We start from the raw sequence: 21,297 nt of genomic DNA on the forward strand, positions 1-21,297 counted from the left end.
TTATTTTGATTTTTTTAAATTTAAAAAGATAATATTAAAAGGACGGGCAAAAGTGTAAAAAGGAAAAATTCTGTGGCATTACATAATTGTAGCATAAAACGATTTTAGAGTTTTAGCAATTAATACTTTTTCTCGTACCAAGCAAAGTCTCCTTATTTTATTAAAATTATCTCCTTAAGCACTTAAAAAGTCAGTATTTAATTTTCAGCACTTCAAAATAAGTTGAAATAAACACACCTTTGACACTTAATTAAGTACTTAAAAGTTAAAAGACTTAATATACCATAGGTTTATTTCCGTCAACAAAAGTTTGTGGCTCCTATTTCCCGGGAGATATGTGCCTAAGTTTGGTTCAAACGTCGTGTTATTCCTAAGTAATGCAAGGGAAAAATTTCCAACTATTAGGACCAGCTCTAACTAGTTCAGTTAGTCGGGGCCTATCCGCGTCTCATATCGTGTTCAGTGGGATAAGATTGACTGCTGATGCCTTCACCTGTGTCATTTTTTGAGTCAAAATGTGGTCTTCGTTTTGCTTCCTCAAGTATGTTCCTTCAGGGACTAGAGATTCTTTCCTAGGGCACCGCATATTTTTGTAAGCCATTGAAGTCTAAGCCTCGTTTAATTAGATGTAGAACTAGAAGACCTTTAATTTTTATGCATCTTAATAGTCTTCTCCAACTGATGATCGTATCACTTGAAGGGGAAAAACACTGAAATCCAATGGCTATGGCGTCTGCAGTGGAAACCAAATGATGTAGAAGGAGAAGACAGACAAAACATTTTCCCTCAACTTGGGTGTAAATTGGGCTCCTTGGTTCTCGGTCGGATGCGGTAACTACACCTTAGTAACTTCAGTGCCTCTCTCATGGGCGACTGTCTTGGCACTCCAGCCTTCTCAAAGGAGTTTTGTGTCTATGTCCGAGATGAAAGGCATTGAATACAACTCCCAAACCAAGTTCGGAATATGATCCGAATGCTTATTTTCTCATCAACGGGATCCAGAATTGTCTCCATGCCTTTTTTATCTGTATTATGGCACTATGCCGCAAGGTTAGGTCAGTGATGTTGAGTTCCTTGGTAACTGTGGTGATCCTATGCGATCACGGGAATGGAAGAAATGGAGACAATGCACCGCGTGAACATAGGTGGGGATTTTTTCTCGCCGGGTACCGTCAGTGGCAGGTATCAAGGACGGACCAGTGGCAAGGCTTGTCGAAGCCCCCAAAATAAAATCGGTTTCTCCAAAAATTGTAGTAAGAAAATGGTGAAAGCCGAGTCGAAATCCCAAAGGAGGCTAAGTGATTATCTAAACCAATGAGCTAGCAAAAGTAACGAAAGGGGAATTTTGATAATCAAGAAATTAAATTGCAGCAAAAACAATTTAAAAGTGCAAGGGAGAGTGAGTAATCAATAACCGGGAGACGTATGACTTGAGTTCGAAAACCACCTAGCGTTTGATTGATCATAGAAGTATCAAAATGTAAATTTCAGCAGCTAAGAGTCGAGTTCCCGCGACCGCAAGGAATCAACTAGTATCTAAATTCTAACTAGTCAAAACACCGTCTAACTAGTAAGTTCATCAACCAGTTAACAAGGTATCTACCGATTCCCTAATTAACTAAGCAATGGCTTTAAGCACAAGGATGCCTTAACTCGAGCGATTAATCGATTCGTCAATTAATTGACTCGTCCTATCATTCTCTAACCAATTAGGGCAGCAACTACCATTCACTCCTAATTAGTCTTGCTTCGAATCTATTTCTACAAACACCGTAGTAGTCGTCGATAAGCTAATTTACAAATATCTTATTCACAACCATGAGAGAATACTTGTAACGATGACATCCAAGAATAAATAAGTGCTGAAATCAAAATATTAAAACCTGCTCCTCACAACCAAACCGTGAGGTTTCCGTTCTTAAGTCAAACGAAACGAATTAGCCACGCATGGCTATATAGGAATCTATGAAAACTGATAATCGTTGGATGAACACTCTGCAGCCGCTAGCCTCCTCTCCAAGTTTCTCTCCACATAAAACTAAACTTAAAAAATCTAAACCTAGATAATCCATAGGTTTTTATATCTCCCTAAACAATAGGAAACAAATAATGAACATATCTTAAAAGATTTCTTAAAAAACTCTCATTGTAAGCGAAAGGGAATCCTAAGATTTGCAAATAAATATCGGGAATTGATTCTGAACTCCCTCTCGTATCGGTTGTGCACGTGGTGCACCACTAACCAGAAGTCCTTGTATCCTTGCAAGTTCCATCTTGATACTTCAATGGTCTCCAATTCATCCCGAACATGCATCAAATTGCCTTCAATTCTTTTCTTGCACAAGTTTTCCTAGAAAACGTCATCCAAGCATCAGATACCATGAAAACGACATAAAACCGAGTCTAAATTTTACCCATTTCATGGACAAATCCTCTCTTATCAACTAGCGATCGTGACTACTTTTCTGTGGACCTTGGCAGTGTCGAGCCTGTGAAATTGACCATCCCACTTTCAGACCATATTCCCAATTATGCAGACCCATAAGCCGTTTAACCAATCGGTCTATGGTGTTCGAAAACCGAGCACGTGCGCAGCGAAAAAGTTAATTACGGTAAAAATCAAATTTTTTATCGTGTGCTTGTTTAATTGAAAACTTCAAGATCATATATTGACATAAGAATCACCTTCTAAACGAATAGACAACATCACATATCGAATCTACAAGAAAAGTTTTACTGACCTTGTTGATTCAAGTCGATCAAACTAACCATCCAAGTGTCCGGTCTCTAGTTCGTCCACACGAGCACATCTCCAACAAGATTAGACTCCTCTCGACCTGTACACTCCGATCTAGGTCACCGATCTCGAACGGAATCGTCACGGAATGAAATGATCTTTTCAAGGACGTCAAGGACAACACCGAAACGCCAAACCGGAACCAAGAAGAACTCCGATCGGCCTTGGGATTTGTGCGGCTGAGTTGCTGTTATTGCCTCAGTCGAAACCTTCTATCTTTCTCTCTAAAATTGGTTGATGATCGATTGTGTTCTCTAGGGTTATCTATAAGAACATATCTATATATATCTTTACGCTAGGGACTAAAATACAATTATTAATTAATCCACATTAATTAATAAATCACAAATAAGTCCTCACACTTAAGTCATCCAATCACTTGCCCTTGTTGTGAGAAAGAAAGATCAAACAAGTCCTTGACACGAGTTTCTATCAATAGACAATCTATTTATAAAAACTCTTTAAATAAGGAAACTATCGTATTTCCTTAATTAAATTTATCCTTGATATTGAACTCGGCTTCAGGATGTGCTAGCACCCTTGCAACCACATTGCAAGCCTCGTTCGATAATTAATTCCTAATTAACTTCCTTAATTAGAATTAATTCTTTTCTCGGTTTAAACATGCTCAATGTGTGTGACTAACTAGGTTCATCATCAAATGGCAATGGGATTATAGTATCAACTCATTTGACACAACCAGAAACTCTTTCTGTAACTAAAAGCATAATTCCCAAAATGCCCTTGGTTCCCAAAGTTCACGAGTGACACCTAGCAGCATATCGTGACAATCCAAATGATGACGAATGTATAATTGAAACATTCTGATGAACCTCTGATCGTATACGCCATGCATTGAATCCCTGCACTACAAGATCCCGATCTAGCCAAAGTTACAGTAAATGCCAAACTCTATAGCCGATTATATGGACTCTCTAATTTCATTCTTAGATCTGTAGTAATTGAACATAAACTTTTTTCTATTCGAGTCTATCTACCCCGGCCGAGGATTTCTAGATCCAGAACAAAACTCATATCCATAAGACATTTTCCCTGTTTACTCAGGTTAGTGAATTTCGTTTTGATCGGACACCTAACTCCAAGTATAACTAACTATTACCACTATCTGCCGAATACTCATGCTAAGCACAAATATATTAGCAGTAGTAAATCCTAATCACCTATACTTGAGATAGCGTTCCATCTCAGGTTTAAGGACTATATGCACTAATACGATCCAGATAACATTCATTGACATTAGTAAATTACCGTATGAATATTATCTGCACGTCATGTTCGACTACTTATCATATAAGCATCCACATATCTATCATGATAACAGTTATCAAATAGCATAAGACTCACTACTTCATCTTTATTAGTATCTGTATACTAATCATGGAAACAGACAGATGTGACGATCTATCTGGAGAAATAATGTCCAGTTAAGTCTTCTATGATCGTGAACAGTTTAAAGATATTCTTACCGAATTATTTCGTCACTCATATTCTTAACTCTTAAGAATGAAGCATTCAAAATATTTTAAGGACTTTATTATAATAAACATAGACAATATACGAATAATAGAATAAACTTTATTGCCATAAAAGGAATTATCCAAATATATAAATCAAGCTCTAGGGCATATCACTAACATATGGTTCCTAATAGTTGCATGAATTCCATTTACAATGTGACATGGTCTTTCTCGGTCAATTCCAAACTCAAATACCTCGTCAGGTTACAATTCTGTGAGTTAACTCTATCGGCCATAGTGTCTTTAAGATCTTCTAGCTTCCCTGGCAGCTATCAGGACGTTATCTTATGGACCGGAGGAGGAATTTGTGTTTACCAAGATAATGTCATGGATATCTAAGATATCATCTATATATGAAAACGAAGCACAAACTGAATTCCACGCCGCCATCTCATCAAACAGAGCTCTCTCGCTTTACCATGTCGTCACTTATGTATTGAAGAAATCTTTTATGTTTAAATTATATGGTTTTCTTATTCAATAAGAATCAATATATCTCGAGATTCTGCGCGTGTGAAATTCAACGTGTATATATATATATTATATCGCACAAAGATTAAGAATAAACAAAATAGTATACTTGAAATATATATATAGACTAGCAATATTAGTTGTTCAATTCTGGGATGGCTTTTAGACTTATTATGAGGATAAATTTGGGTTAGTCCGACAAGACTTCCGCTTCGGGAGAATATAAGGATAAGATCTTTGATAATCTGAAAAAGGCAAAAATAATATATTTTGAATATACATAGAGTAGGTTCTTATACATACACGTAATATTTATATTTCTTAATCTGTTAAAAAGAATATTTCTATTATTTTTCAACTTCATATCCAAAGTTGATTCTACAAATAAATTTGGAGTTTGGTTGATTAGGTGCCTTCAATTCAAAGCTTTTCAATTCTTCCCATTCACGCTCACCATTAGTCACGCACCCTCTTCCAGAGCTTCTCTAGCCAGCGTGGGACCTATACATTCCAGTAATTTTTGTTTTGTTTTGTTTTGTTTCGTTGTCATGTTATTGCTAAATTACAGTTACACGTAATTCTGCAACTCCGCTCTTCCCATCTCACTTTTTTTTACTGTAGGGAAAAAGGATGAGCAAGCTTTGACTTCGTTTGAAGTTAGGTTGAATTTGCAAAAAGACCTCCATGTATTATTCGGACAGGGTTTTATTATTGAGTTTGGTGAGACCTATACAAAGTATGACCTTTCCTTCTCATTGAACGTGATATTTTTCTTTTGATTCATTTATCTTTTTAATGTGTATAATATTGTTAATTTTGAGACGCTAGAATGATTTATCACATGATAAAAGAACTGGGCCCTAAGAAAGACACATGGATAATTGGAGCGAGATTGACAAGACTGTGGGATGCCGTAAACACAAAGGCTAATGAAGTCATTCGTCTCGATATGATTTTCTTGGATGAAGAGGTATGTTTTGGTATTTTTGAGTAATTATAATATTCATTTAATTATTATTTTATCTAATGAAATGAAGGTTCTTTAATGCATGCAAGCATAAGAAAATCTCAGATAGATTTGTTGAAATCGTTACTTCATGAAAAAGGCTTATACACCATCAAGAACTTCAAAAATTTCAAGATCATCCTATTTGAAATTCAAAAACATAATATATATCTTGTCTAATAAATATACTTCATGTCATTATGCATAATAAAAATATATATACACATGTATATACTCGGCAAAGTGAAAATATAAGTTCATACTAGAGAAGATAATATTTTAGTAATTTAATTATGTGGTATACATATTTATATTTAGAGGAAAAAATAGTTTGCCCCCCAAGCTTTGAGGATGGTAAAGGTTTGCCCCCTGACCTTTCAAAAGTTACACTTTACCTCCCAACCTCTATAGGAAATAGACGCTTTGTCTCCTCGATTAAAATTCCGGCGAAATAATTAATAATAATAATAATAATAATAATTAAAAAAAAAGAAAGAAAGAAATCGGAGTTGGGGGTAGGGAGGCCTGTCGGCCACCCCCACACCCTAATCGGCATCGCCAGCGGGCACAGAACCCCGTCGGCAACATCAATCTGGGAGGTGGGGTGGCTGGCGGGGGCTCCCCCACTCCCGATTTCGAGAATCCTAGTCGGGATTTTCGAAACCCTAATTTCAGAAAAAATATATATATACTTTATATATTATTACTTTTGATATTACTTTTTACATGATGGTAAAACTAAATTTTATCATTGGTATAATTAAATGTATAATTAAATTTCTTATACAAGATAACAACATCTTCTTTCTGGGAATGATATCGCTAACTATATTAAATTGAGAAAATATAGTATAGTACAATTATTATATATTGATTATTTTTTTATATTTTGTATAAAAGAATTACTTTTTTTAATAATTGTTGTATTATTATTTATAAAAAAAAACATTCGTGCAACGCACGAGTTTTACTACTGTACGAGACATCGAATTGGCCAAGTATGGATTCAATTGTTTCAATCCTATCAAGCATTGTAAAAGAAATACTAAAACTGCTTTTTCCCACCGAGTAATGAACAGGAAGAAACCGAAACATTGAATTTGCCTTTTTAAAGGAACAAATAAGGTGGTTTTCGTTATGATGGACATTCTGTACTCATAGTTCGCTCATACTAGTTTATATCTTTTCCCAGGTTATGGGCCACGATCAGAAGAGAACGTCAGCGATGAAAGTTGTCAAACAGCTGATCAAGGAAGACGGATGGAAAGGCCTTTATAGAGGGTTGGGTCCGAGGTTTTTCAGCATGTCTGCATGGGGAACCTCGATGATTCTCACATACGAATACTTGAGTATGGACTTTTCTATCATCTTAACTTTTTATAATTTCTTACCATCAACCACCTTAAAGCTAATCTAGTAACTTATCTCCCTCTGCCGTTTCTTCTCCAGAGCGTTTGTGTGCGAAAGACATGTAAGATCCGCACAGCATGGTCGACACCCAGCAAATGCCTTGTCTCCATAAGATAGAAGAATAGCTTGTCCCCTTATAGACAGAACTTTAGTAGACTATTCCCCTGTATTTTCATGGGGGGGTTGAGAAATTGTTTGAACCTTTTAGTCCATGATTCTTTTCATCAAGCCAATAGTCTAGCCAAAATTTTCTCTTGCATACAATCAGTAGAAGTCTTATCAATTATATCAAATTCTTTTGTCTAATCCGGAAAGCGAAGTTTGCACACTTTGACATCATTCCTGCAGATTTTTTATTACTGCTTTTATCGTTTGATGGGGGTGTTCTGATTTTGTTCATGAGCAAGGAATCTTCTTCTGTTATGTCATTGTCCGGTGTCTTCTACTTGTTGGCTATAATTAAAAGCAATTGTTCGTGTAGGAATAATTTTCTCCATTAAGTGCCAAAATGTTATTTTTGCAACATGCAAGGATCCCAACTTAAATTTCAAAGATTCAGATTATCTCTCTCTCTCTCTCTCTATATATATATATATAAAAGCAAGGTACGAGGTAGGCTTGGTTGGATAGTCTTAGTTCCGTTCCTAAAGAAAAGTTTTTCAATTTTTTGAGCTTTTAAATTTTTTTATTTAATTATTTTCTGTTATAAAATTATCAACAAAATATTTCAAAATTAAGAAATCTTTCGAAATTAATAAAATCTTCCGAAATTAATTTTTTTGTTATAAAATTATCAACAAAATATTTTAAAATTATTTACCCAAAAATCTTTTGAAAATTAAAATCTTACGGTCTAAGCGTGTGAATGTTTCTCTCAGGAGAAACTAGCCTGACTTGACGTCGAGGACCAAGAAACCGCCTTCAGGAAGCTGAGAAGGTATCTTGCTAAATTAGTTTCCTTTTGTTCCCTTATCTATATTAGATAATTATGAATATCGTTTCAATTTCTCCATGTCCTCCATTGTCACCTGGACACATGATGAAGAGAATAGGAGGATAAAGGAGGAGTTGCTGATTCAGCGGCAGAAAATAATTGCCGAGAGAAGTGCTTCTCTCGGACTACCCTGACATGACGTTGAGGACCAAGAAACCGACTTCAGGAAGTCGAGTTTCTGCTCCAAAGAAGCAAAGCTGAGAAAGTATCTTGCCAAATTAGTTTCCTTTTGTTCCCTTTTCTATATTAGATAAGAAAGAGTTGCTGATTCAGCGGCACAAAAGAATTGCCGAGAGAAGAGCAAATAATGTACCTATGCCCGTAGCACCGAAGAAGAGCTCAAGGGAAAACAAATCGGCGAAGACTTCCACACAGCAGATACGGCCTACAAAACTGTCACCTAGTCTATTTATCTATTTTTTTAATAAAAAAAGATTTTTTGTGTAATTTTTAAAAGATATTTTATGATAAAATATGATTTTCTTGATTTTTAAAAATTAAATAACTATTTTGAATTTTTTTTAATTTGTAAAAGATATTTTATAAATGATCCCAATCAAACAAAATATTTATCGAATTTTTAATTTTAATTAAATATTGTTTCTCAAATAATAATTAATAAATTACTGAATTTTTAAAATTGAATGCATATTTATTTATAAGATATCGATATATTTATTTTAGGGTGTTTTACGCTAATATATTTGTACTACTTTTCTTAATTCAATCATCATGTTATTATAGTCAACATAACAACTAACCGAATTTTTACAAAGCTATAACTACATCAATATGTGGCTTCTTATTGATCTATGATTCTTTGTGTGAGAAAATATAACTATTTACTAAATGAACGAAGTTTTCTTTTTAACTTTTAGTCATAATTTTTTTTTTAGATTAGTGAAATTATCTCGTGCAATGCACGGGTTCCATGACTAGTTTATGTGAAAGCAAGGGAGAGGTGAGCTCGGACAAATGACCTCAGAAAGCTTGATTTTTTAGTGTAATTTTTTCGTATTTTTAAGTTTTTTAAATTATTAAATCATTAATAAATTAATAAATTTAAAATATCTTTACTTATGATATCTTATCTTTTTCGGTTACAAGATGAATATATTTTAGATATTACAGTTAGATAGATAGATAGATAGAAAAATATATCAATATATATATATATATATTATATTATATATATTTTTTAAAAAATCAGATTATATTTTTTTTCTAAATTATGTATAATACATTATAAATATGAAACACAATTCACATAAACAGTTGTCCACCATTAGATGTGGGCTTTCAAAAAGTACGCCTACTATTATACACAACGTGAGTTGTTCAATTATTATTATTATTGGTTGTTATTAGTCTGTTTGCACACTTATATACTTTAGTAAATATATATATATATATATATATAAGAAGTCATATATATACTATATACGTCTCTATGTACGTATACAATATATACACTATATACGTTTCTATATGTATATATATTATATACATTTCTATATAAACATATATGTTTTTATATATATACGTTTCTACTATAGATGACGTAAGAATCATTTGGTTTCTTAATGGAATTTTCTCGAATTTTTTAATTATTTTTATTTTATATTAATTTTTTAATAAAAAAGTTTGTTTTAATCTTTAAAAGATATGGTATGATAAAGTCCGGTTTTATCCTTTTGTGAGTTTTTAAATTTTTATAATAATATTTACAAAAATTACTAAAAATTTAATGAAATTTTTATAAAATATTTTTTTCAATTTTTACATAAGATATATAGTCGTGCCACTATTTTTAATCTAGGCTAATTTTTGAATTTTTTATAATTTGAATGAATATTTTTATTTGAAATTGAATTTTTCTCTTTTAAAAACAAATTTTAATTTTAATTTTTAAAAATATATATAGATGTAGATTTGCGGGACCGATTACTATTTTCTTCATTTTATCTCTTTTTAAGTTTTTAATATTTTTTTAAGTGTATACTTTGTGGGATCGATTGTTATTTTCTCGATTTTTTAAGCATTTTTTAGCAAACGAATTTCTTAGTTTTTAATTTTTAAAACATCTAGATATAGATTTACATGATCTACACTAAATATTATAGATATAGATGTATAGATATTCTATATAACATGTTATGGACATAATGCGTTATATATTTTCTGTGGTTCCATTAACTAACGAGATACACATTATTACGTATATTAAAATATAAATAAATAAATTTTGCATTTGAAAAGATCTATTATCATATTTGCTCTAAAAAATAAATGAGATCATATTTTTCTATAGATATGATGATTTGTTATCGTATCTATAAAAATATAAACGTTCTTTTTCGAGTCATGCATATATATCTAATATATAGTTTTAATGATGGTAAATTATAATATTTAATATTTCAAAACATGCATATAATATGTAATAAAATTTCAAAAAAGCATAAAAATTGAATAAGTACGATCCCGTGCAACGTGCGGGCTCTACGACTAGTTGACATAGATGAGAATATACAAAACGTGCAATTCAATGCATATGATCTCATACATCTTGCGCGCATTCACAATAGACTTATACTAATCCAAGATTCGAAATCCTAGGGAAAATAATTACCGGAGCAAACTCGGGTATTACAGTTGGGAGTAACTCCAACTAATAAAGAGGTTCAAAGTGAACCTTTAACATCATATCAGAATCGCCTTGTTAAGAAAGCTCACTATTATCCTCTAACGCCCTTGCGGATTCATAATCTCAGAGAACACAGCTCCGGTTAAGTTCTGGGAATCGTTGCTCGTTGAACTGCTAGTAGTGGTCGTCATCATGCTGCTCTTCTCGCCGCCGCTGCTAATGAACTGGCCGAAATCGCTTCCACTGTCCGATGGCGTCCAGTTAAGCGGGACCTCATCCTCGTTGATGGCACCGCCCATTGTGACGGCTGCCTTGGGTGTCATCCCCTCTGCATTTTCCTGCAGCTGCAGGGCGAACTCGAGGCCCCACACCACGTCATTCATTGATGGGCGCAGGGCCCCCTCGTCCTGCAGGCAGCTCATTGCAATCTCTGTGAACTTCTTCACGCACTCAGGGGCGATCCGGCCTCTCAGGTTCGGGTCCATGATCTTGCCGAGGGTCCCATTGCGGTAGCAGCTCTGGGCCCATGAAGCCAGGCTGATCTGCTTCTTCTCCATTGTCCGATTCACTGGCGGCCGAGCGCATAGCACCTCAAACAGCACGACACCAAATGAGTACACATCGGACTTTTCTGTCAGCTGCTGTCGGCGTAGGTACTCCGGATCCAGGTACCCGAAAGTTCCCTTTACGACAGTGGTCACATGGTCCTTGGAGTTGGGCATGTTGGTGGGCCCAATCTTCGAGAGCCCGAAGTCGGAGACCTTCGCCACCCACTTGTCATCCAACAAGATGTTGGTCGTCTTCATGTCGCGATGGATGATCATGTTCTTCGTACCCGTGTGGAGGTAGTGCAGCCCCCGGGCAGCCCCAATGCAGATATCAAGCCGCTGCTTCCACGAGAGTGGTGCGTTCTCCGTGTTGTAGAGGTGGTCCCGAAGTGTCCCATGGGACATGTAATCATACACGAGGATCATCTCCCCTCCGTCATTGCAGTACCCGATCAGGGAAACCAGGTGGAGGTGGCGGAGCTGAGACAGCATCTCGATCTCTGTCGTGAACTCACGAGCCCCCTGCTGAGATCCAGGATTCAGCCGCTTGATTGCCACCGTTGTGGATCCCCCATCCACATACCCCTTGTACACGTTCCCGAAGCCCCCCACCCCGATGATGAAGATCTCATCAAAGCCATTTGTGGCTGCCTTGATCTCTGCCAGAGAGAATCGGCGGCACAAATCGGCCGGCAGTGATGAGTCCTGGGTCTTGGTCGACTTAGTTGTAGTGTACGACAGCGGCCCCCAGAGCGAGGTCTTGTCAGTATAAGTCGAATCCTTGCTACTCCTCCGACTCCAGAAAGTCAAGAAGCACAGAAGACCGAGCACCAAAGCGCCGGAAACACTCCCACCTGCAATAGCAGCTATCACGTTCTTACTGATGCCACCGGATGAGGATGTTCGCTCCGGTGGTTGCTGAGGTGGATTCGGATCCCGTGTGGGGTCCGGGTTAGGTCCGGCCAGGTTGCTGTTGTTGCTGCTGATTTTGAAAACCTCTACGCCATTGAGAAGCGCATCAGCATAAACGGAATACTGCTCTGGGCCTGCGTGGAGTGCGACCGTGAGGTTAATCTTCTTACTCGTCTGAGCATACATACCCACGGCATAATCTTTGTAAATAGGAATTCCTCTTCCTCCAGTCCACTCGATAACATCCGCCCTCGAATCAGCTACCTGGGAAGCTATGTAGATCTTGAAGACACGATCGCCAATTTTGCTTATCTCTCTCTGAAACTCACAGAAATGTAACCTGACGAGGTAAAGGAAGTTCGAATCGACCGGGAAAGACCAGGTTAAATTGTATGTGGTGGTGATGCTCCTGTTGGTTCCTATAGACCTTGCAGTTTTGTAAACATTCGCTGGGGCAGCATATTCGGGAATGGGATCAAAGACAAGGGGGATGGACCAGTTCACTGGCAAGACACTGCTAAGGTCCTCAGTCAAGTAATCATCGTCCGGACCCGTCCAAGACCGGAACATACCGGTGTCATCTTTGGGGTCAATCGTACCTGTGCCAACATTTATCCGGTATACCTGTCAATCCAAGGAGGGGGGAGGGGAGTCGGATCGTTATTCATGTCTATATCGTGGAAGCCTGCACTTCTAGTACTCATTCAGTGCCCCCAGTTTCTGCAGTTGCGCATGACTGCACTTAAGATGATTCAGTCTCCTTTTTTTTTTTTTTATTGATTTTATTAAATGAGAAACGAGACCAGAGGCCTAAAAAGATCAGGTTATTAAGATTTGATGTTACTCGTGTATGCATGGAGAGTACTAAGTTTAATATCGACCGAAATCCCAATGCTTACATTCATTCCGCGGAGCTTTTCCACATATTCTGAAGTAAAAATTGAGTTATTACTGACAAGTGTGAAAATAATTGCTTTGAGAAAAACCTCTGCTTTTCTAACCATTTGACTCAAAACCATGCCGACTCAATCATCTATCTGTCAATCTGTAGCCGATTCTGCAACTCTAAGATGGAAAACCTCATGGAAATTGCAACTTTTGCCGTCCCTAATGAGATATAGTTAGTTCTTAACGTACCGTCTCCAGAGCATTTGTGTGGCTCAACGTCATGAACAAGTTGTTGTCGAGAAATTTAACCTCACGGGAACTGTCCACGGTGCCGTTGCCGTAGTAAAGATCAGGTGGCATGGAGACGATCTCGATCCCATTGATGAGAGCATATGCAGCTGGCCTGTCAGTTCCCGGAGTGAAGGTCAAGTCCAGCCTCTGGTTGTCCTCGACCACCACGCAGAACTCCTTGAAGAAGTGACGATTGCCAAGGTAATCGGCCACAAGCGAGGCACTGAAGTTCCGGAGGAGGCTGTAAGGGCCGGAGCTCACGGAAAAGAGGGCGTCGGAGGGGGAGAAGTTCTGGACCTCGTAGTTGGAAGGGAAGAAATGGAGGCGCACGAACTTCGGCCCTGCAGTGACGGGGAAGGAGTAGGAGAACTCGGAGCGGGAGAGGCGGGCGGTGGTGTAGGGAACTTGGGAGACGGCACTGGGCTGGACCTTGGCCGTGGAGGTAAGGGACTTTTGGGGGTCGAGCGGGGCGTACTTCTGGTCATCGTCGCCGATCCAGAGGCGGCCTTGGTTGTCGGGGTCGTTAGTGGTGGATCCGCAGTTGATGAAGATTTTGTCGACGGGGCTATAGGCAGAGGAGCACTGGCAGATCTGGAGGAGGAGGATGACGGCGAGGAGTGGCGAGGGTGGCGGGTGAGTGGTCCGGAGGAAATATCTCTTCTTCATTATTGGAGCAGACCAGAAGCAGATGAAGAGAGAGAGGCAGACAGAGGATATAAATAGAAGGGATGCAGTTATTGAGCTATCAAGTGGTGGTTAACTACTGCAGATATTTGTACAGTAAAAACATAGAGATCGAATCAACGTGGATTTATTCAAATGGTTCGGCGCTTATTTCGTTTAAATAAAATTTCAGATTCGATTCCTTATAATACAAAAAATTTACACCGGAAGAACTTTATCCCTTATGGGCTTTCGGATATCGGGTTCATACCCAAAAAAACATGGAGATCAAACCGAAATTCCGCAAAAATTATTAACTGGTAATAAACCACAAATATTGAAGAATTTGCTCCTGTGTTACTGACTCCTGGTGAGTGGCATAACTTAAAAAAAAAAAAAATATATATATATATATATATATATATATATATTCAAATGTGGCTCGTCGTAACTAATTAGTCATGGGGACAATCTGGATCAAGGCTCGACACGAGAAATATACCATAGGTTTCATATCCGAAAATGCAGGATCACGAAAAGAGACCCGTACAAGTCGTCGCCCCAAGTCGTCGAAGTCCCTGTCCACTGCCAAGTCGTGCTATGTAAAAGACATACTGCTTTTCTGCATGTTTATGACTTGTCTTTTCTTGGACACGACTGTGACATTGCCCTTTTTCTCGTTGATTCTTATATTTTTCATACGCGTCTTCCTTCGCACTAATCTATTGGAGTGTCTATCAATTGGTTAATCAATCTTGCTTTTTTTTTTTGGTTCTTTTGAATGAATGAATGAGGGCCTACTCATTTGCCATGTCCTAGTCCAGTTCCGTGTCACTCCAATGCCCGAATCCGTTGGCAATCTCCAAACGAAAGGCAGGAAAATGGAACTGAGTTACTATACGAAATGGTCCCATCTTATGCGGTGACTCTCGTTCAACTCTCTCTTCCTTCTTTTACACAAACGTTGATTTTTAGACCTTATGATTGATAGACAACAAAAGAGAGATGGACCATTAAGTTAGACATGTTTCAGAAGAACAGAAGATTCAAATGTTTTGGAAGGGGATATGGACCCCTGTTTCTGCCCTAGGATTAATAATGAGTATCTAAGGAATAACCTGATGCGTACATTTGATGCCGATGGGCTGGAAGAAATAAATGATTGTAGATCACCAAAGTAGTTCATAACAAATTGTCTTAGACTGACACATACTGCCTACATATATCCCAGAGCCTGCAGCATATGTAATCTGTTCGAGTTTGGGCGGTCGAAAAGGAGTGCCATATATGTGGAAAGGTTAATCATGTTGGGGCTGATATGATAAGAACAGGACAGTGACCCCGATAGCACGAATATTAAATAGAAAGATTTGAACAGTCCATTTCAACCAAAAAAGGAGAAAATGAAAATTGGTAAAAGAAGAAGAAGAAAAATGGTAAAGGAAGAAGAGGGGACGTACGAGTCAACAAACCAAAAAATGGGGAAAGGGAAGACCGAATTGATTGGTCCTTTAACTTGCTATTTACTTGGGCTCCTTTTGCAAGTCATTAAGACCACTCATGGTTTTCCTCCTAATTATGGAACTCTATATTTCATTAGGACGGAAACGAAGAATCATTTAACGAGGCAATTCTTCCCTACGACGTTATTTTATCGCTGAACTATCCATTCCTTTGCACTAAAAGGTGAAGAAGTGTTGTGATGAGGCCTTCGGGGTTGGAATTAAAACACCCTAAAAAGCAGCTCCCTTCATATCTCCCTCGGACTAGAGAGGGAGTGGATGAGAGGGGCACTCTCGTTGACGATAAGAGGGGTTTGGAAGTGCCCCTGCAAACAATCCAAGTAACTCTGAAATTTCTATGTTAAACTTGCACGTCAAGAGAAGTCCGGGATTAGGTTTCAATCTATTTGTGCACTCAGACATAACTGTAGATTTCCAGGAACAACTTGGACAGCTCTTCCCAGATGGTGGGGCCTCAGGCCAGTCATCCTGTCAAGTTTCTCCAAGCCACATTTTCGACGAAGATAGTCCATGGTACCAGAACGAGTCATTCCTTGATGGATAGGCGGAATTCATTCCTGTAACGGCAGGGGTCATCCTCACTGCTACCAATCCAGCAGTGAAGGATCAGCAGCAGCCTTGAGATCGAAAGAAAATCGGAGATTCCTCTCAATAAGTTCTTCCGGCGTGGATTTTCTACATCCACAAGTAATCGAATCCGAGACCTTGTTTAAGTGGAATTAGCGCCAAACCGCTTCAACATACCCACGTTGGTTCGATCTCCATGTTTTTACTGTCCAAATATCTGCAGCACTTAACCACCACTTGATAGCTCAATGACTGCATCCTTTCTATTTATATCCTCTGGCTGTCTCTCTCTTTTCCTCTGCTTCTGGTCAGCTCTAATAATGAAGAAGAGATATTTCCTCCAGACCACTCATCCGCCACCCTCGCTCCTCCTCTCTGCCATCCTCCTCCTCCAGCTCTGCCGGTGCTCCTCTGCCTATATCCCCGTCGACAAAATCTTCATCAACTGCGGATCCACCCCTGACGACTCCGACAACCAAGGCCGCCTTTGGATTGGTGATGATGGCCCGAAGTACTCCCCACTCGACCACCAAAAGTCCCTCAACTCCAAGGCCAACGTCCCGCTTGGCTCCATTTCCCAAGTCCCTTACACTACCGCTCGCCTCTCCCGCTCCGAGTTCTCTTACTCCAACCCTGTAACCGCAGGTCCCAAGTTTGTCCGCCTCCACTTCTTCCCTTTCGACTACAACCAGAACTTCTCCCGCTCCGATGCCCTCTTCTCCGTGACTTCCAGCCCTTTCACCCTCCTCTGGAACTTCAGTGCCCCGCTCGTGGCTGATTACCTCAGCAATCCTCTGTTCTACAAGGAGTTCTGCTTGGTGGTTGAGGACAATCAAAAGCTGAACTTGACCTTCACTCCAAGCACCGAGCAGCCCGATGCATATGCTCTCATCAATGGGATCGAGATCGTCTCCATGCCGCTTGATCTTTACTATGGCAATGGCACCGTGGACGGTTTCCGTGAGGTTGAATTTCTCGGCAATAACGGCTATCCGTTGACATTGAATTACACACATGCTCTTGAGACGGTACGTTAAGAACTCATCTTTGATGCAACATATGATTGACTCGATATGGTTAGAAAAAACAAAGGTTTTCCTGATAACGATTACTTTCAGAGTTTTCCGCAACAACTCGATTTTTCCTTCAGAATTCAAAGTGAAGGGTGATGTGGAAAGATTCGATGGGGTGAACGGAATAGTTGGGATGTCGATTGATATAAGTTCGCTCCTTGCATAGAAGAGCAACATCAGAGACGTTAAGAACGGACCTCATCTTTCTCAAGTATCTTATTTACAAATAAATAAATAAATAAATAATAGCTGGGCCAAGGAGGCAAACTCTTTGCTGACATGACACTAGAAAAATGAAAAAAAGAATATCCAAAGCACAAAAATGAAAAAAAAATCACAAAAAATCAGAAAAATTACAGAATTATCATAAAATATAGAAAATAAATAAAATCCATAAATAATAAAACAAAGTAAAATATAATTACGTAAAAAATAAACCAGATAAAATTTTAAAAAGTATATATTTTTAATTGCAAAATATTAAATCACGAATTTATCTTTAGCTTTTAACTTTAGATGAGTACTAGAGTATAATTTTGTGCGATGCCGCGGACCTAGAAATCGTTTTATTAATTTTTTTTGCTTTATCATGATAGCTTGCATAATAATCAATATAAATATATAGTATAATTGAAGTTAATGATAAAATTATTTATGTGAAACCCTCTAAATAATTTAAATTTTTCAAAAGAATGTACTAATTAATATTTCATATGGTATAAATTATGAAAGCTAATATTTTTCCGCGTTAATCTTAAATTGAATTCTCAATGTTTCTATTTAGAACCATGATCACAATATAATAGGCCTTGAGTTCTACTAATTTAAAATATACACACTTTAATTTTTTGTAGGGGTTCGATATTCATTAAAAGCATTATGTAATCAGTGTAAATTTGCATTTCACAAAAAAAATAACGATATTTCTCGGGCTACGGTCTTATTATGAAAAAAATAAAAGATAAGGACATTTCCAAAATTCAACGTTGAGACTACCAAAATTAGTGATAAGTTAAAATATAGTTTTTATTAATGGGTTGGTTTTAGGTAATTCGATGGTTGTTTTCCTAAAGCAAGGTTTTCGATGAGAGTCTTGTGATTGGAGAAAATTTATTATGATAAAGCTTTATTCCTTGAATGGACCGACCTTTCTTGAACATAGAATTAAACCTACTGAACTTCCGAGTCAAAACCTTGTGCCACTACACTAAGACTCATTTCTCTCCATCACATTAATTTGGCTTAAAAGAAAAAAAGAAAAACCTTTTTCCACCACTGCCCTTTTATCTTTTGGCAGAAAATAACAAAAAGTTTAAAGAAAACAAAGAAAGGAAAAAAACTGTGAGAGTGCCACATTTTTAGTTTATTTATTCAAGGATTTCTAGTAAAATGCAGTTATCTAGATTGTAGATTTTGGATTTTTGTATATTCCCAAGATGGGAAGCAAGAGTTTAGCCGATCAATCCCTAGCGAAAGAATCTGCTCTTCTTTGCCTTGATGATTATAATTATAATAAATAAATATGAAATATTTTGAATTTTTAATTAAATACGTATATTGTTCAATAATCATGAATTTTAAAATTTTTATTTAATGAAATAGAATTTGGTTGTATGTTAAAATATTTTTTAAGTATTTATTTGGAACATTTTCAATTTTAAATTCTTTTTAGTTCTTGGAGCTTTTAAATTAATGTATTATGTAGTCTGAAACATTCAGTGAATAACGATCAGAGTTTTTTTTTTCCCTCCCTTCCTTGGATTGACAGGTATACCGCATAAATGTTGCCGGGACTACAATTGACCCCAATGATGACACTGGTATGTTCCGGTCTTGGGCAGGTTCGGACGATTGGTACCTGACTGTGGACCTTAGCAGTGTCTTGCCAGTGAACTGGTCCATCCCCCTTGTCTATGGTCACATTCGTGAATATGCTGCCCCAGCGACTGTTTACAGAACCGCAAGGTCTTTGGGACTCATCCCCACATACAGTTTAACCTGGTCTTTCCAGGTCGATTCGAACTTCCATTACCTCATCAGGTTACATTTCTGTGAGTTTCAGGGAGAGATAAACAAAATTGGCGACCGTGTCTTCGGGATCTACATAGCTTCCCAGGTAGCTGATCCGAGGGCGGACGTTATCAGGTGGACTGGAGGAAGAGGAATTCCAATTTACCAAGATTATGCCGTGGATATGTCTGCTCGTACTAGCAAGAAGATTAACCTCACCGTCTCACTCCACAGAGCCCTAGAGCAGCTTTCCGTTTATGCTGATGCGCTTCTCAATGGCGTAGAGGTTTTCAAAATCAGCAGCGACCACAATGGCAATCTGGCTGGGCCTAACCAGGACCCCATAGAAATTCAGGATTCAGGGTCCTCAAAATCCGGTGGCATCAGTAAGAAGGTGATAGCTGCCATTGCAGGCGGGAGTGTTTCCGGCGCTTTGGTGCTCAGTCTTCTGTGCTTCCTTACTTTCCGAAGAGGGAGCCATAGCAAGGAATCGAACTATACAGACAAGACCACGCTCTGGCGGCTGCTGAGGCACACTACGACCAAGTTGACCAAGACCCACGACTCATCAATGCTGGGGGATTTGTTTCGCCGCTTCTCGCTGGCAGAGATAAAGGCAGCACAAATGGCTTCCATGAGATCTTCATCGTTGGGGCGGGAGGCTTCGGGAATGTGTACAAGGGATACATCAATGGCGGATCCACTCCGGTGGCAATCAAGCGGCTGAATCCCGGATCCCAGCAGGGTGCCCGCGAGTTCATGACAGAGATCGAGATGCTGTCTCAGCTCCGCCACGTCCACCTGGTTTCCCTGATCGGGTACTGCAATGACGGAGGGGAGATGATACTCGTGTACGACTACATGTCCCATGGGACCCTCCGTGACCATCTGTACAACACAGAAAATCCTCCCCTCTCATGGAAGCAACGGCTAGAGATCTGCCTCGGAGCAGCACAGGGGTTGCAGTATCTCCACATGGGTACGAAACACATGATCATCCACCGTGACATTAAGACGACCAACATCTTGCTCGATGAGAAATGGGTGGCTAAGGTTTCCGACTTTGGTCTCTCTAAAATGAGGACCTCCGACACGTCCCATATCAGCACCATTGTGAAGGGCACTTTCGGGTATCTAGACCCCGAGTACTTCAGATTCCACCGGCTGACTGAGAAGTCGGACGTGTACTCGTTTGGGGTCGTGCTGTTCGAGGTTCTATGTGCTCGGCCACCTGTGAACACAAATCTTGAGACTGAAAAGATTGGCCTTGCGGGTTGGGCCCACAGCTGCTACCACAACGGGAGCCTTGACCAAATCATTGATCCCAATCTGAAAGCTGAGATCACACCAGAATGTTTAGAGAAGTTTGCTGAGACAGCGATGAGCTGCCTACGAGATGAAGGGATGAAACGACCATCGATGAATGATATTGTGCGGAGCCTAGAGCTCACACTGCAGCTGCAGGAGGGTGCAGTACAGCAGGAGATAGTAGCACTAGAACCAACATCTGCAATGGATGGAAGGCTGCAGGGCTCGGAGGATTCGGAGTCATTACCAAACATCGAAAGCGACGACGAGGTCTTGGAATTATAGCTAATTTGATAGGTGCGCAATGCAGATGAGAGCGAATTTGTGCTCTTGATTATTCTGTAACATAAAGTAACATAAATTTGTCCTGCCATTTCTATGGAATGAGAAGTCCTCTCTTTGAATTTGTGCATCGCGAGGATACATACAGAATGTATGTTCCGCTCAGGGAAATGGCATTCAGCTTACCTTAGCATCAAGTCGGTTCTTTTGCGCTTCTCAGTGAATCCAGGTGGGTGCGTGGTTTCTTGCTTCAAAATCTTCACTTTGCGTTGTTCATATCTGACTTTTATCGAACGTCTTGCATTCGTGTTGCTTCCCGGCCCCATTGGAAGGTTCTTCTTTTCGTTTAATTGAGCTGAGTTCCCTCTC

At 38.7% G+C, this 21,297-nt stretch overlaps 1 protein-coding gene and 1 pseudogene across 1 annotated transcript; one reads left to right on the forward strand and one right to left on the reverse strand.

Annotated features, from left to right (window-relative positions):
• Positions 1 to 10,684: 10,684 nt before the first annotated feature.
• Positions 10,685 to 14,212, reverse strand: LOC116202783 (receptor-like protein kinase FERONIA). The gene is made up of 2 exons (XM_031534399.1): positions 13,461 to 14,212; positions 10,685 to 12,947 (listed from the first exon to the last, which is right to left on the reverse strand). Exons 1-2 carry the CDS (start codon positions 14,166 to 14,168, stop codon positions 10,962 to 10,964), a joined length of 2,694 nt encoding a protein of 897 aa, XP_031390259.1. The 5' UTR covers positions 14,169 to 14,212; the 3' UTR covers positions 10,685 to 10,961.
• Positions 14,213 to 16,216: 2,004 nt separating this feature from the next.
• Positions 16,217 to 21,050, forward strand: LOC116202786 (annotated as a pseudogene).
• The last annotated feature ends 247 nt before the right edge of the window (positions 21,051 to 21,297 follow it).

The sequence above is a fragment of the Punica granatum genome, chromosome 4 (assembly GCF_007655135.1).
Source record: "Punica granatum isolate Tunisia-2019 chromosome 4, ASM765513v2, whole genome shotgun sequence".
Lineage (NCBI taxonomy): Eukaryota > Viridiplantae > Streptophyta > Magnoliopsida > Myrtales > Lythraceae > Punica > Punica granatum.